The sequence below is a fragment of the Leptopilina boulardi genome, unplaced genomic scaffold, assembly GCF_019393585.1.
Source record: "Leptopilina boulardi isolate dan_hultmark-lab unplaced genomic scaffold, ZJU_Lbou_2.1 LbouV2_278, whole genome shotgun sequence".
NCBI lineage: Eukaryota > Metazoa > Arthropoda > Insecta > Hymenoptera > Figitidae > Leptopilina > Leptopilina boulardi.
The window spans coordinates 4210829-4227573 of record NW_026137838.1 but is presented as its reverse complement, the minus strand read 5'-3'; the positions used below and the strand labels follow the sequence as shown (position 1 = coordinate 4227573).

At 28.9% G+C, this 16745-nt stretch overlaps 1 protein-coding gene across 3 annotated transcripts in view; it reads right to left on the bottom strand.

Annotated features, from left to right (window-relative positions):
• LOC127281823 (discoidin domain-containing receptor tyrosine kinase B-like) overlaps positions 1 to 16745 on the bottom strand; it is a 132228-nt gene that overhangs the window by 1714 nt on the left and 113769 nt on the right. For all 3 annotated transcript variants that reach the window (XM_051305751.1, XM_051305752.1, XM_051305753.1), the window contains 3 exons: positions 15667 to 15776; positions 11545 to 11745; positions 11171 to 11263 (listed from right to left, as the gene is read on the bottom strand). In XM_051305751.1, coding sequence (XP_051161708.1) covers positions 11171 to 11263; positions 11545 to 11745; positions 15667 to 15776 — 404 coding nt within the window. The remainder of the gene's footprint in view (positions 1 to 11170; positions 11264 to 11544; positions 11746 to 15666; positions 15777 to 16745) is intronic.

Below are 16745 nucleotides of genomic sequence, written 5' to 3'. Positions count from 1 at the left end.
ATTATATTATTTATAACAGTATTAACAGTATATCGACTGCTGATAATGCAGACTTCTGTAATGGCAATATACCATCAGTCGGTAATGTAGATTTGCAATAATTATTAAAAATATAGTTATTGGTATGTAACAACAATAATGTAACTGATATTAAATTATTTATAACAGCATATCGACTGCTTTTAATGCAGATTTCTGTAATGGCAATATACCATCAGTCGGTAATGTAGATTTGCAATAATTATTATTAAAAACAAAGTTACTGGTATGTAACAACAATAATGCAACAATATTTTATTATAAAAAATTTAAATATAAACAAAAAAAAATTTTTAAAAATACTTATAAAATATTAAAATTGAAAACTTAGAAGTTATTGGATATATGTCAAGTGTGAAATTTATTCCATGACCGACTTTTTGAAATGAAATTATTGGATTTCGATCATAGAGCACCTGATGCCTTTTTTTTTATTATTCTTAAAGAATTCAGATGCTTTTAATATTTCTTTGAAGAAAAAAATCAAAAAAAAAAAAAAAAAATGTTTAGATCGATATTTTTTTTCGGTGGGGACAAAAGTGGCATGCAATGCATGACATTGCTATGCATATCTGCATATACGTATGTGCATTCTGTGCATGCGGCGTGCCGGAAGCTAAAATGGTGCTTGCAGCTAGTTTGGTGCACACTGTTCAGATTATGATGCGGCTCCAAACTTTCCAGGAACAATAGTTGCCAACAGGATCCACTCGGAAACGCGATAAACAACGTTTATGCAAATTTGACTATAAAATATGATTTTATCATCGTGATTGGTCCAAGCAAAGTTACCATATACAATTATAACTAAATATATATAGTTTTTTTAGACGTAATTTCTAAAAAAATTTTTTTTGGAAAAAATTTTAATTAAATAATGAATTTCCTTTTTTTTTTTTTTTGTTGAAAAATATAAAGTATTATCTCATTCAGGATAATTTTACACTTGGTCATAATCCTTTTAACCTTATTTGAAAAACAATTTTATCTTTTTTAAGACCGGTAAAGTTTTGACTTTAACCTCACGTATTAATCTTCTCAGTTATACAGTGAACTTCTTTTTCCTTCTCAGCAGTACAATTAGGTTTCAAAACTTAAAGTAGGTTAAAAGATAAAAAGGGAACTTTAAAATCTGAGATATATATATTCCTTTTTCTTTTGAAATTTATTCATGAGATTCATGAACCATGAAATAATGTAAAATGTATTATAATAAATTATATATGAAATATAGAAATAATTTTAGATTAATATTTTCTATTTTTATATATAACTATAAATAAATATATAGTAAATAAATATAATAAAAATATAATAAATAAATATAGTATTATTAATGTTTACAATTCACTAATATATTTGAAAATAACATATATTTAATTTAGAAATTTGAATAATCACTCGATAAAATATTAATTACAAAAGTGATATGGAGATTAATTAAATTTGATGGAATAATTAATTAATCATAGATAATAATCAATAATCTTAATTAATTGTTGTCATTTAAACGAGACAACACGAACCAGTAATTAAAGAGCAAATAAGGTAACCAGTTATTCAACTGATGAAATCAATTTATTTGGTAAAGCAGGACAAAGCTTCGATTTCGAGTCAGTTCCTGTGGGTAATTAGCAGTGCGTTATTGATCATTCTGATTGGTTAGTTATAGCTGATTACCATCCCACAATGTAGCACTCAAATATTTATCAAATTTTATACATATTTCAGTGTAAAGTGAAAATTTATTCTTTCTACAAAACATTGTTTAATGCATTTTCTTTAAATGTTTTAAGTGAGAATATTATTTTTAAAAATTGCTCCTTATCTGCATTCAGTGGTATAAGACAAGTCAGACTGAATTAACAGAATTATTAAATTTTTGAAATTTGCATATAAATGGTAAAAGTGAGTTACAATGGAATAAAAAAGAATATCAGAAGTACAAGTCATTTTTGGTGAGACGGAAAATTTTTAAGTTCTGTAATTTTAGGATAAGGAACATCAGACAGTAAGAGTCAGACAAAATTTAAAATTTTTAGAAAATACTTAAAATATTCACAGTAGTACAGGCATTTTCTAATCAGACAGAATATTTTTATTTTCTGTTATTTTAGAATAAGTAGAAACAGATAATAATAGTCAGACAAGGCTTTCAAAATTCCTGTAATTTTGGTTCCTGAAAAATGAGTATCAGTAGTATACGTCATTTTTAGTCAGACAAAACAGTTTTTATTATTAAAGTTGAAAAATTAGTAATAAAGTTTAAAAAAAAATATTTTAATTTATAAAATAAGTAGTATAAGTAATGTTTGGTCAGACAGAACGATTTTACTATTCTGTTATTTTATAATAAGTGATACCAGACAGTAACAGTCAGACAAAAACTTTAAATTGCTAAAATTTTAGTATCAGTAGTACAAGTTACTTTTAGTCAGGCAGAATGGTTCCTGAAAATTATCAGTAGTATAAGTCATTTTTTGTCAGACAGAACTGTATTTATTTTTTACTTGTAGAATTAGCAATAAAATATAAAAAAATATAATAATTTATAAAATAAGTAGTACAAATATTTTTTGGTCAGACAAAATGATGTAAGTATCCTGTAATTTTTAAACAAGTTATAACAGACAATAACAGTCAGACAAAACTTCAAAATCCCTGAAATTTCAGTATCAGTGGTAAAAGTAATTTTTAGTCAAATCGATTTTAATTTCTGTAATTTTAGAATAAGTAGTAAATAACAATAATAAATTTTGAATATCAGTAGTACAAGTAATTTTTTAGTCAGCCAGAATGGTTCCTGATAATTTAGTATCAGTAGTACAAGTCAATTTTGACCAGACAGAATGGATTTTATTTTTCTACTTGCAAAATTAGTAATAAAGTCTAAAAAAAGGATAGTAATTTATAAAAATAAGTAGAAAAGTCATTTTTAGTCAGACAAAACAGTGCCGAAAAATTTTAGTATAAGTAGAACAAATCATTTTGGGTCAGGCCAAACATTTTTTATTTTTCTAGTTGCAGAATCAGTAATATAGTTTAAAATAAGTATAGTAATTTATAAAGTAAGTAGTACAAGTATTTTTGAGTCAGACATAATTTTTTTAACTATCTTTTAATTTGCAAATAAGTGAAAAACAGACAGTAATAGTCAGAGAAAAAAAATAAATTCCTAAATTTTTCGTATCAGTAGTAAAAGTCTTTTTTAGTCAGACAGAACATTTTTAATTTCTATACTTTTAGAATAAGTAGTAAAATTAATTAATAGTCAGACAAAAATATTAAATTTTAGAAAATATTTGAAAATTTTTTTCAGAAGTAGATGTAATTTTTAGTCAGACCAAAGAAACAATTTCTATTATCTTTTATCAAAGATTATTAAGAAAAAAATTCTTTAAGCTAATATTAACTAAAATCCATTTTGATTCAACATTTCAATTGGAATTATATGCAATAATATGTAAACCATTGTTCTCCAGAATTGAAGCAAATTATCCGAATATATATATATATATATATATAGCATGTCCTCTTTGAAGAGGAATTTAGCCGTCATAAATTTTAATAGCCATTCCATTCAGGAGCTAATTCCAAGCTGAATTTGTAGATCTCGATTTAGAGGTTTATTGCATACGCATTTCAGGACTTACATCGGAAATGGATTTTCATTGGTGAAGGGCTCGAGCGATATATAATATTCATACGACTGCATAATAAATGAATGGGGATCCTTGGATAGTTTGACTGGACTATGCATCTCAGAGAAGGAGGAGAAGAAGAAGAAGAAGGGAAATTCCAAGTTATGGAAAGGGAGAAACTACATTTATAACCCAAGTCGGAACAAAAGGCATTTAGAGTGTTAAAGTTATATAGTATATTTCCCCACTTGCTGTAAAATCGATTTTAATCTTAAAAAGAAAAGAAATTATTACTTTAAATCTTTTATAAAAAGATTTAAAATCAAATTTTTTTTGCTTTAAACTTTCGAATTCTATATCTTTAGTTATTTCAAGAGTATATTAAAACATTTTCTTTTGAATAATTATTATTTTGTAATCTAAAAAAAAAATTCTTCTAATTTATAATCCAATTACTTTTGCAATGTAATAATGAAAACACAATGTAATCTCGTGGAAATTCAGGGAATTTAATTAAAATTTTACATTCAAATGAAAATCTCCTGTAATTTTTGGAATGTTGGCTATTATGAGATGAATTTGAAAATTTTGCAATTATTATTATTATTATATAATTTAATCACAATAAAATAATGATTTATTTAACTCGGAAATTGAAAATGTGAAAATACGTATTGCTGTATGCTTGTCGTGTAACCCTTAAAAGGTGTTTCAATCTTTCTCTCGTTCTCCACCCAAGTCAATTGAATTACATTTTCGCTTGATCAACCATTGATTCTTTACACAATTTCAGTAATGACTTCTATATATATACCTTTTGTATTGACAAATAAAAGAAAAAACGTTTTTATTCCAACGGAATTTTGAAAAAAACATACTTCACAGTTTTCTATAAAAAATACTGAACGATTTAATTAATATTTTTTGAAAATCTTTTTGCAATGGTAATATTTATTATCTAGGAATCTGTATTACCAATTGAGTATAAAACAGGAACCTAACACTTTTTTGAACTTAGTTTAAAAGACACAATAATTTGTAAGTGGAAAATTTTTGAAAAATTAAGCACAAATAAATAAAATGTGAGAGAAAAAACGGTTGCCTTGGAAACGGTTTCTATGGTACTAGTGACTATGGTACCGGTTACAATGGTACCGGTTACAATGGTACCAATTACTTCGGTACCAGTTACTATGGTACCAATTACTATGGTATCAGTTACTACGGAACCAGTTACTTCGGTACCACTTACTTCGATATCCGTTACTTCGATACGAGTAACTTTGGTACAGTTACGTTGGTGCCATTTAGTTACTTCGGTACCAGTTACTATGGCACCAGTTACTATGGCACCAGTTACTATGGTACTAGTTACTATGGTACCAGTTACTATGGTACTAGTTACTTTGGTACCAGTTACTTTTTTAACAGTTACATTTGTACCAGTTACTTTGGTACCAGTTACTTTTGTAACAGTTACATTTGTACCACTTACTTTGGTACTAGTTACTATGGTACTAGTTACTTTGGTACCAGTCACATTAGTACCAAAGTTACTATGGTACCGGTTACTTCGATACCATTTAGTTACTATGGTACCAGTAACTTTGATACCATTTAGTTACTTTGGTACCAGTTACTATGGTACCAGTAACTTTGATACCATTTAGTTACTTTGGTACCAGTTACTATGGTACTAGTTACTTTGGTACCAGTAACTTTGGTACTAGTAATGTTGGTACCAGTTACTTTGGTACCAGTTACTTTTGTAACAGTTACATTTGTACCAGTTACTTTGGTACTAGTCCATTTAGTGATTATGGTACCAGTAACTTTGATACCATTTAGTTACTTAGGTACCAGTTACTTTGGTACCAGTTACTATGGTACCAGTTACTATGGTACTAGTTACTTTGGTACCAGTTACTTTGGTACCAGTTAACTTAGTACCAAAGTTACTATGGTACCAGTAACTTTGGTACTAGTAGTATTGGTACCAGTTACTTTGGTACCATTTAGTTACTATGGTACCAGTAACTTTGATACCATTTAGTTACTTTGGTACCAGTTACTATGGTACTAGTTACTTTGGTACCAGTTACTTTGGTACCAGTTACTTTAGTACCAAAGTTACTATGGTACCAGTAACTTTGGTACTAGTAATGTTGGTACCAGTAACTTTGGTACTAGTAATGTTGGTACCAGTTACTTTGGTACCATTTAGTTACTATGGTACCAGTAACTTTGATACCATTTAGTTACTTTGGTACCAGTTACTATGGTACCAGTTACTTTGGTACTAGTTACTTTAGTACCAAAGTTACTATGGTACCAGTAACTTTGGTACTAGTAATGTTGGTACCAGTTACTATGGTACCGGTTGCTATGATAACGGTTGTCATGTTAACAGTTGCTATGGTACCGTTTGGCAATTTTTTTTCAGAACTATATAGAACTACGTGAAAGGAGAATAATAAGGTGTGAAAAATTATTAAACTAGGTCAACGAACACACACACACATATATACATAAAGTTTTTCAAGCATTGAAGAAATCAATCGGTTCTTTTCTTGTACTTTAGGAGTATTATAAAAGCCAATCGTCGAAGTTCCATTTTTCGTTGTAAAAATTTTCTGGGGGATAAGGGATTTTTATCGTTTACCAAACTTTGCCGACGTTGTGCTTGAACTAAATCTATTGTCGTCGTGGGATTGTCGTCGCATCAATTTGACCTACTTTTATCGATATTTATATGCCCGTTATGGGAAAACGATTGCAATTTTTGTTTGATTTTGAATTTTTTTTTTCATTTTTTTAACCCAAGCTACTTCTATATCGTTATACGCTTGTCGCGAGGATTTACGTGAGACGCGAGATTCATGTTCCATTTAAAAACTAGCCGTGCATCGCACATGATGGAAAAACTCGTAAATAAGTCGATAACGGGGTTTTTTTTTTAGTATATAGATACTTTGTCAAAAATTTTTTTGACTATATGTGTATAAAATGTCAAAAGTCTTTCTACATTTTTTTTCTGTCAATGAGAGACAAATCAATATATTTTTTTATAAATAACGAGAATATAAAAAGGGAACATTTATCAATAGGAATAAATTATTAAAGTAATGAAGGATTTAAAAAAAAAATTTATATTGACTGTTTTAGACAAATGTGCAATATAATAATAATTAGTAATTAATTACTCGGCGGAACTATCGTGTTTAGTTAAGCCTGAAGGTTTGTGAATAAATTTTGCTAAACGGTCTATTATAATAGTGAAAGCTAATTGTAGAATTATGCTATGATTTTGTGAAGCTTTGTTTCTCTAAATATATTGTTCGTTTAATATGGGCAAGATAAATGATGTCTGACGAAAAATTACTTGTACTACTGATTTATAAATTACTATAATTTCTTTTAGACTTTTTTTCTACTGATACTGCAACTGAAGGAATAAAAACTGTTATGTCTGACCAGAAAATTACTTGAACTACTGATAATAAATTTTCTGGAACCATTATGTCTGACCAAAAATTGCTTGTACTACTTATTTTATAAACTACTACTTTTTTACACTTTATTACTAATTCTACACGTAAAAAATAGAAACTGTTCTGTCTGACCAAAAATGACTTTAACTACTGATACTAAATTTTCAGGAACCATTCAGTCTGACCAAAAAATTATTTGTACTACTGATACCAAAATTTCAGAATTTTTAAAGCGTTGTCTGGCTGTTATTATCGAAAATTACATGAATTAAAGCCCTTTTGTCTGACCAAAAATTAATTGTACTACTGATTTACTGTCTGACCCAAAAATACTTGTACTACTGATACTAAATTTTTTAGGAATTTTTAATGCATTGTCTGGCTATTATCGTCTGTTACTACTTACTTTAAAATTTCTCGAATCAAAGCCCTTCTGTCTGACCAAAAATTACTTGTACTACTGATTTACAAATTACTAGCCTTTTTTTCTATATTTGCTTGAAATACAAATATTTATTTTATAAGTCAATTAGTCTATTGTTTAAATCAAATAAAATTTTCCCTCTTCTCTGCACTACTGGTTCCACAATTAAAATAATTAAAACCCTCATTTAAATTATAATCACAATAATTCACATATAATATTTTCATAAACGAAAAAAAGTTTTGCATACACACACACATTAATAGCGTCTGAATTCAGTTATTGAATTGCCAAAACTCATCTTATCGAATCAATATACCCGCACAGTACCTGGTACAGAACCTAGTTTCCGGCAAAGCAGTGTCTCTCATTGATGGCTCATAAATCTTAATAGAACGAAAGGGGGCGCCCTATACCGGCCATTACCAAGGTATTACAAACCCCCCCCCACACCCTTTGCATCCCCCATTCTCTCCTAGCACTAGGAGACACTGAAAGGGTCGTAGAACAATTTCAACCCAGAATTACAGTAAACTCTATCACCTCCAACCTAAATTGCACACTTATACGACCGTATCGGAAGCTTCGAATCATTTTCGTCGTACAACAAAAGCTCAAAATTAATTTCCATGAGCTTGGGAATTTCGTTGCCTTTTATGTGTGTGCCAACTATACGATTTATTTGATTTCAGGGATAAAACAAATTACAAACAAATATGGACCAATTGCTTTCTATATTAAAGGAAGCAAATCACCGACAAAATAAAAGAGAAATCTTGCAAAAAAAAGAAAAGAATTTTTTTTGGGAAATTTTGGATAAATAAACAAAAATAAATTTTTCTAGATTAAAAAATTTTTTTTATGTGAAACAAGGATATATTTCTCTAGAATAGGGAAAACTTTTGCTGTTTTAGTAAAATATATCGCTGTTTTAGTAAAACTTATCGTTATTTCAGGTAAAGATTTTTTTCCGATCGGTATTATTTTACAACAAAATTTATAATAAGTGATAACAGACAGTAACAGTCAGACAAAATCTTCGAATTGCTAAAATTTTAGTATCAGTAGTACAAGTAATTTTTAGTCAGGCAGAATGGTTCCTGAAAATTTAGTGTCAGTAGTATAAGTCATTTTTGGTCAGGCAGAACTGTATTTATTTTTTACTTGGTAGAATTAGCAATAAATTATTAAAAAAATATAGTAATTTATAAAATAAGTAGTACAAGTATTTTTTTGGTCAGACAAAATGATTTAAGTATCTTGTAATTTTTAAATAAGTGATAACAGACAGTAACAGTCAGACAAAACTTCAAAATCCCTTGAATTTCAGTATCAGTGGAAAAAGTACATTTAAGTCAGACAAATTGATTTTAATTTCTGCAATTTTAGAATAAGTAGTAAAAGACAATAATAATCAGACAAAAAAATCTTTATCTGAAACAGCGATATGTTTCTCTAGAATAGGGAAAACTTTAGCTTTTTTAGTAAAATATATCGCTGTTTCAGTAAAACATCGTTATTTCAGGTGAAGATTTTTTTCCGTCCTGGTTGGAAAGATTCCACGGAAAGTGCCCCCTGGAGGTTATATCAGAATTCCGCCGGAACTTTCAACGTAATTCCGTCGGAATTCCATCGGAGTTCCAAAGAATTTCCGATGGAATTCCGACAGAATTCCGACGGAATTAGGACTCTAAAATTTTTGAAAAAATTAATCGGAATTTCGTCAGAATTCCGTCGGAACTCCGTCGGAATCCCACCGGAAATTCTTTGGAACTCCGATGCAATTCCGACGGAATTACGTTGGAAGTTCCGGCGGAATTCTGATAGAACCTCCAGGGGGCACTTTCCGGGAAATCTTTCCAAGTGAGGTGTACTAAAACAAAATTTGGTGTACAAATTCGGTTAATATTATTTTACGAAATTTTTTTGTAATAATAAAAAATAAAAATAACATTTTGAATTTTAATTATTGTACAAAAAAAGAAACATTATCACCGGTTACAATATAAAAATAAAAAAAAAAATTTGTGTCAAAAATAATATTGATCCCCATAAAAATTTTTTTTTTCAAAATTGAAATTCAAAATCGATTTTCAGATGCGCGATAAATGAAATTATTTCGACTGATGTATTTCGTATATATAAGCCAAAAACAAACAAACAAACATGAAACAGTGAGGAACAAATCGCAGGGGAAATCACTATGGCAGTGTTGGATTTGTTAGTATCAAGCATGGTTTCTGCCTCGCGGGCCAAACAAGGATGATGTGATGGAGAGTCATTTCCATTGGTCGATAATTAGACCCATCATTTCAATTTATCTAAACGCATTCTGTATATACACACAGTCATATCAAAACTCATTCATAAACTTCTGACATGCAAAACAATGCCGCTGTAACAACGCCTTAACAAATACCCCAATATATCTATTTCCAACCCTAATATTCTCACAAAACCATCCAAACAGAAATTGAAGGCAATTCAAAGTTATCAAGTACTGCGCGGAGCACAGTTTCAGTTTCATTAAATCCCATATACTAATTGGCATAAATCATTTTCAAAATACACAAGATATTATGATTTCATTATATCATGCACGTGTTTAGTAAATTGGTAATTTCAAAACTTTATGCCTAGGCGTAAACTTGTTTGAAACATTACACAAAAAATGCAAATCAAATATTGCTTTTAATTATAATTGCTGTAAAGTAAAAACAAAAATCTGTATTACCGACTGAGGGTAAATGGACCATTACAGAAATCTACATTACCGACCGTTGATAACTGAAAATTATAAAAATTATACCCTGTTATGGATCTCAGTAGTTATGTATTAATTACGTAAAAAATCTGTATTACCGACTTAGGGTAAATGGGCCATTACAGAAATCTACATTACCGACCGATGATAAATGAAAATTATACCCTTTTATGGATCTCAGTAGTTATTAATTACGTAAATTGTATTAATTACGTAAAAAATCTGTATTACCGACTTAGGGTAAATGGACCATTACAGAAATCTACATTACCGACCGATGATAAATGAAAATTATAAAAATTATACCCTTTTATGGATCTCAGTAGTTATTAATTACGTAAATTGTATTAATTACGTAAAAAATCTGTATTACCGACTTAGGGTAAATGGACCATTACAGAAATCTACATTACCGACCGATGATAAATGAAAATTATAAAAATTATACCTTTTTATGGATCTTAGTAGTTATGTATTAATTATGTAATAAATTAATTATGCAACATAATTAAATAGTAAATAAAATAATAGTTATAAAATTCATAATACGCAAATATTTTTTTTTCTTTTAAAATCTAATTTTTGTCAGTATTCTTTACTTAGTTATATAGTAAATTTCAAAAGTGTTGTTGAATTAATTTCTCTTTTCCATTGGGATTATCTTTCATTGTTATGTATACTTGAAGAGAAAAGCAAGTTATCTAGTTTTGCATTTATAAGTTTCTTAAAATCCCAATGGAATCAATGAGTGATGTATATTTATATATATATATATAAAGAAGAAAAGTTTATCATCAACTAAAAGACTTACCTTGTTGCCAGGTCACGATGCACAAAGTTTAGATTCTCCAAGTAACGCATTCCCGACGCGATTTGCGCTGCCATGTAGATGAGACAGTTGAAACTGAAACGTGAACCGATAGGGAAAAGTCAAATTAATTGTGAATAACTTCCTTCTCTTCCTCATTGCATTACTCATATTTTGAGGCGTGACAATATTACGAAATATTTATTATTAATAAAAATAATAAAAGAATAAATAAACTAATAATAATAATAAAAATTACTATTAACTTGAAATATTAGTTAAAATTAAATAAAAATAAAATATTTTTGAACTAGAATAATTATATTTAAAATTTATATATTTATTGGAAAATAAAGAAATAATGAAAAAATTTATACCTTAGTGTTTTGACTCCAAGAGGCATTGAATGAGCATCTTCGGCAGTGATGTGAGTTTTCAAAAACTGACAAAGATCACCGTGCTCCAAATATTCCATTACAACGCAAAATGGTTCCTCACGACAGCAGGCTCCCAATACTCGGCTAATATTTCTATCTTCTAAGGCTGCTAAAATTCTTATATCTCTCTGGAAATCTAATCTGAAATTAAAAATTAGTGAATTTTTTTTTCATATTATTCGTAAAATTTTTCCTCTTTATTAAAAATCGAAATTAAAAAGCCTCAAAAAAAAAGGAAATAGAAATAATTTTTTTTTTCCAAGGGACATAGGTGATGCTTTATAGACCTAGGTGGAAAAGTGGACTTTTTCGCACTAGGGAAATAAATCATACTAGAAAATCGTATAAGAAAAAAAATTGTTTTCTCCCTATAAAATAATTTTATTTTAACTGTAAGGATAAATTAGGACTTTCTTGGCCTAGGGGGTAAAATTTCCTTTATCTCTAGAGGAAAAAAGTACTTTTTCGCCCTAGGGAATAAAATTCCCGTTTTTGAACCCTAGGGAACAAAATGTCCTAAATTTCAAATGAACACTAAAAAATTAGAAAAATATTAAACATTTAATCCAGGGAGTAAATTTTCTTTTAGCTCTAGAGGAAAAAAATACAACTTTTTAGCCCTAGGGAATTAAATTACCACTTTTGAACACTAGGAAGCAAAATGTAAAATTTCAAATAATCTGGAAAAAAATTAAAAAGAAATTAAACATTTGACCCAGGGAGTAAAATTTCTTTTAGCTCCAGAAGAAAAAAAACTACTTTTCACCCTAGGGAATAAAATTACCATTTTTGAACACTAGGGAACAAAATGTCCTAAAATTCAAATGAACAGTAAAAAATTTACAAAAATAAAACATTTAATTCATGGAGTAAAATTTCTTTTATCTCTAGAGGAAAAAACTACTTTTTCGCCCTAGGGAATAAAATGACTACTTTTGAACACTAGGGAACAAAATGTCCTAAAATTCAAATTAACAGAAAAAAATTTACAAAAATAAAACATTTAATCCAGGAAGTAAAATTTCTTTTACCTCTAGAGGAAAAAACTACTTTTTCGCCCTAGGGAATAAAATGACTACTTTTGAACACTAGGGAACAAAATGTCCTAAAATTCAAATGAACAGTAAAAAATTTAAAAAAATAAAATATTTAATTCAGGGTGTAAAATTTCTTTTATCTCTAGAGGAAAAAACTACTTCTTCGCCCTAGGGAATAAAATGACCACTTTTGAACACTAGGAAGCAAAATTTCAAATAAACTGTAAAAAATTTAAAAAAAAATTAAACATTTGGAGATGAAAATTTGATATCAGAAAATTAAACCAACTATAAAAAAAATCACATTACTTGAAATAAACAGTAGTATGTAATAAAGTGGAATAGGATTTCTCGTGAAAATTGAAATGGCTCATAGTTTGGTCAATTAGGAGTCTTGTTAAGGTTTCTTGTAGCTTTAGCAACGTCATCAAGTACTACTTTAACTGCTTACGATATATATATATAGAGAGAGAGAGACGTAGGTAATAGTACTCTCGCGTGATAGCTTAATGTCGATGTTAACAAAACTACTGCCGTATTGATTAACCATAAACTGAGAATCTTGTGTGTACCAGTCTCGTTCGCCAATGTGGATTTACGTATTTGCTTGCCCAGACAGTTTTATGCAAAATAGACTATATTTACGTCTACAAACTCAAAGTCGATTAAGTCCAAAATTCTCATCGTTGCTTTACGTAAAATTGGCGTTTTATTGTTAATTGCCATTCCAAAATATACAAATAAAATTTTATTATTTCCTCATCCGACAAAAAAAAGTACTTTACGGCAGATAATTTTCGACAGTGAAGCTCTCGAAAAATTAAAAATAATCGATTATTTGGTTCAAAGAAATATTTATAGTCAAATAATCAATTATTTGATTCAAGGAAATATTTATTTGTCAACTAATAAATTATTTGGTTTAAAGAAACATTTGCTAATCGATTATTTGGTTCAAAGAAATATTTATTTGCCAGTCAAATAATCAATTATTTGATTCAAGGAAATATTTATTTGATTCAAGGAAATATTTATTTGTCAACTAATAAATTATTTGGTTAAAAGAAACATTTGCTAATCGATTATTTGGTTCAAAGAAATATTTTTTTGCCAGTCAAATAATCAATTATTTGATTCAAGGAAATATTTATTTGATTCAAGGAAATATTTATTTGTCAACTAATAAATTATTTGGTTAAAAGAAACATTTGCTAATTGATTATTTGGTTTGAAAAAAATATTTATTTGCCAACATAATCGATTATTTGAATCAAATAAATTTTTCAATAAAGCTACAAATAATAAATTTTGTGAAAATGGATTAGATGCTTCCTGTGGGTGTTTGATGTTTCATTGTAGTAAAAAAAAAATGAGCAAAAGACGGGGGGGGGGGGCGACAAAATCGGCCTTTAAAGGAAATGATATGCGCATCCTTTTTGCCCGCGAGCCATTCGGGGGTAAAAGAGCCACGCCAAGATCAAGGGTCGAGAGCCCTCTATGTTATTTTTAATAAAGTGTCGAGCGAGAGTTGGGTTCTGTAGCACGTGATACCAGCTATGGAGCATATAAAACATTCTTATCTTCCGTCAGCACAGCCTCCCATGGCAGACGCCTCTTTTGCCGTCTATATACGTTCATCTACTTTTCTCATTTATAATCCACAGCATAAAACAGACCCTTCTCTTCTTCTCTCTTTTTTTTTTTTACTATAGTTAACTTGGCGAAAGAGACCTTAAGGGTATTCGTGGAAAAGAAATTTAAAATTTTCTATAAATTCAACAATAATTCATTTTGATTAAAATCAATTCGTACAAATATATTATTCATTTGTAAAAAAATAAATAAAAAAATTAACAAAGGATCAAATAAAAAATTAAATAAACAAAATTGAAATGACGCATGTAAAATGAAATTCAAGGAAAGGAGTAGTTTTGTCATCGCAAAAAGGAATCTATACCTTTCTCTTTGCAAGGAACGTTTGTGACTATCTCCCGGTCATTGTATGCAAATCTATTTCTTTGAAAAAGAATCTTTTTTTCTTTTTTTTTTTTTGATTTTTAGGTTGAGATAGGATGTCGAATTATCGTTCTTGCTGAAATCTGTTTGCTTGATCCTTCCGAAAAATTCTACTATAGAGAGAGGCGTATAAAAAAAAAAAGAAGGAAGAAAAAAAAAAAAAGGATTCTTTATGAAGACTCGAATAGAATTCACAAGGACTTGATGAATAAAGTACATTGCCAGCCAAAGTTCCTACAAAAGCTTTTCCATTGTGTGGTTCAATTTCTGGTAATAGGTTGTACGATACTTCGGCTCTCAAAGGACCTTGCGCAACTTTACTTACGCTAATGGTAAGATTAGCTTTTCTTCTTATGGAAGAAACTTTTCAGGAGTTTCAAAAGTGGCAATATATGTATATATAAAAGACATAGTCAATGATTCATGAAAGTGACTTTTAATAATAATTATTCAAGGGAAGCTGATTAGAGAAAAAAAAATCCCAACAAAAAAAGAATGAGACAAAACAATTTCAAAGTTTTAATTTTTTTTTTTTTAAAAAAACCCATTTTACGTAAAATAAATGTCTAAAATTACCGAAAAAAAGAGAATAATTTACATTCAAATTAAAACTTAAATTAAAAATTAATTTAAAAATTAATTTATAAATATAAATTGAAAATTGAAATTAAAATTTAGTTCAAATAATTTATTAACACTGTAAAAAGTAAATCTTATTTTTAAATGAGTCTTAAATTCAGCAGTAATAGCCATTTTAAATTCAAATTGCATGTAAATTCATTGCTTAGATTCAGCAAGGGCAGTCTTAAAAATGTTACCTCTTAAAATAAGACACCTTTTCTGTCTTAAAATAAAACATTCTTTTTACTGTGAATGTATATCTAAATCCGAAATGTAAAAGACAAAACTAAATGTGTTTTATTACATGGATTTCATAAAGGCGTAATATACTCCAATTGAACAAGACTGTGGCGGCAAAATAAATGCAAATCGTAAGTTGTGTACTTACTTTTCTTTCTCGTTGGCTTCCGGCAGTAAAAACTTGACGGCTACAAGTCGCTTGCCAAGGGTGGTTGTGGTACCATACTCTGGAATTCCCTCAGCTTCTGCCACGTATACCTGTATTAACATAAATGTTTTTCTTAGAAATCGTTTCTCCAAGGAACTGTATATATATATATATATATATATATATATATATATATATATATATATATATATATATATATATGTATACGTGTTTCGGTTATCTTCCACTCCAATTGGATATAATTATATCCATATATAAAGTATAATATCTATAAATCTCTGAGTCAATTTCACACACGAAATCGATACAATTCAAGATGTTTTTTTTGGGGGTGAGATATTTTTAGGAACACAGCTGGGTATGAAGTTCCTTTTTTTTTTTTGATTCAATTAATCGAATTTCGATAATATTGGAAAAAGAAACTTTTAGACATTGTTCGAATAGAATGTAACTCCTTCAGTTTTATAAAGACAATTTTCGAGAAAAGTGTTCTAAAAGCATTTTATCGTTTGATGACGATCATTATTTAAAAATAATAGTAGAAAAAAAGAAGTGAAGTAACATTTTTTTTTGGAAATCTCATTAAATATTACAAAAACGGTTGCTGTGGTACCGGTTTCTATGGCACCGCTTACAATGGTACCATTTAGTTACTATGGTACCAGTAACTTTGATACTAGTTATGTTGGTACCAGTTACTTTGGTACCAGTTACTATGGTACCAGTTACTATGGTACCAGTAACATTGGTACTAGTAATTTTGGTACCAGTTACTATGGTACCGGTTACTTCGATACCATTTAGTTACTATGATACCAGTTACTTAAGTACCAATGTTACTATGGTACCAGTTACTTTAGCACCAAAGTTACAATGGTGCCAGTAAATTTGGTACTAGTAATGTTGGTACCAGTTACTATGGTACCGGTTACTTCGATACCATTTAGTTACTATGATACCAGTTACTTAAGTACCAATGTTACTATGGTACCAGTTACTTTAGCACCAAAGTTACAATGGTGCCAGTAAATTTGGTACTAGTAATTTTGGTACCAGTT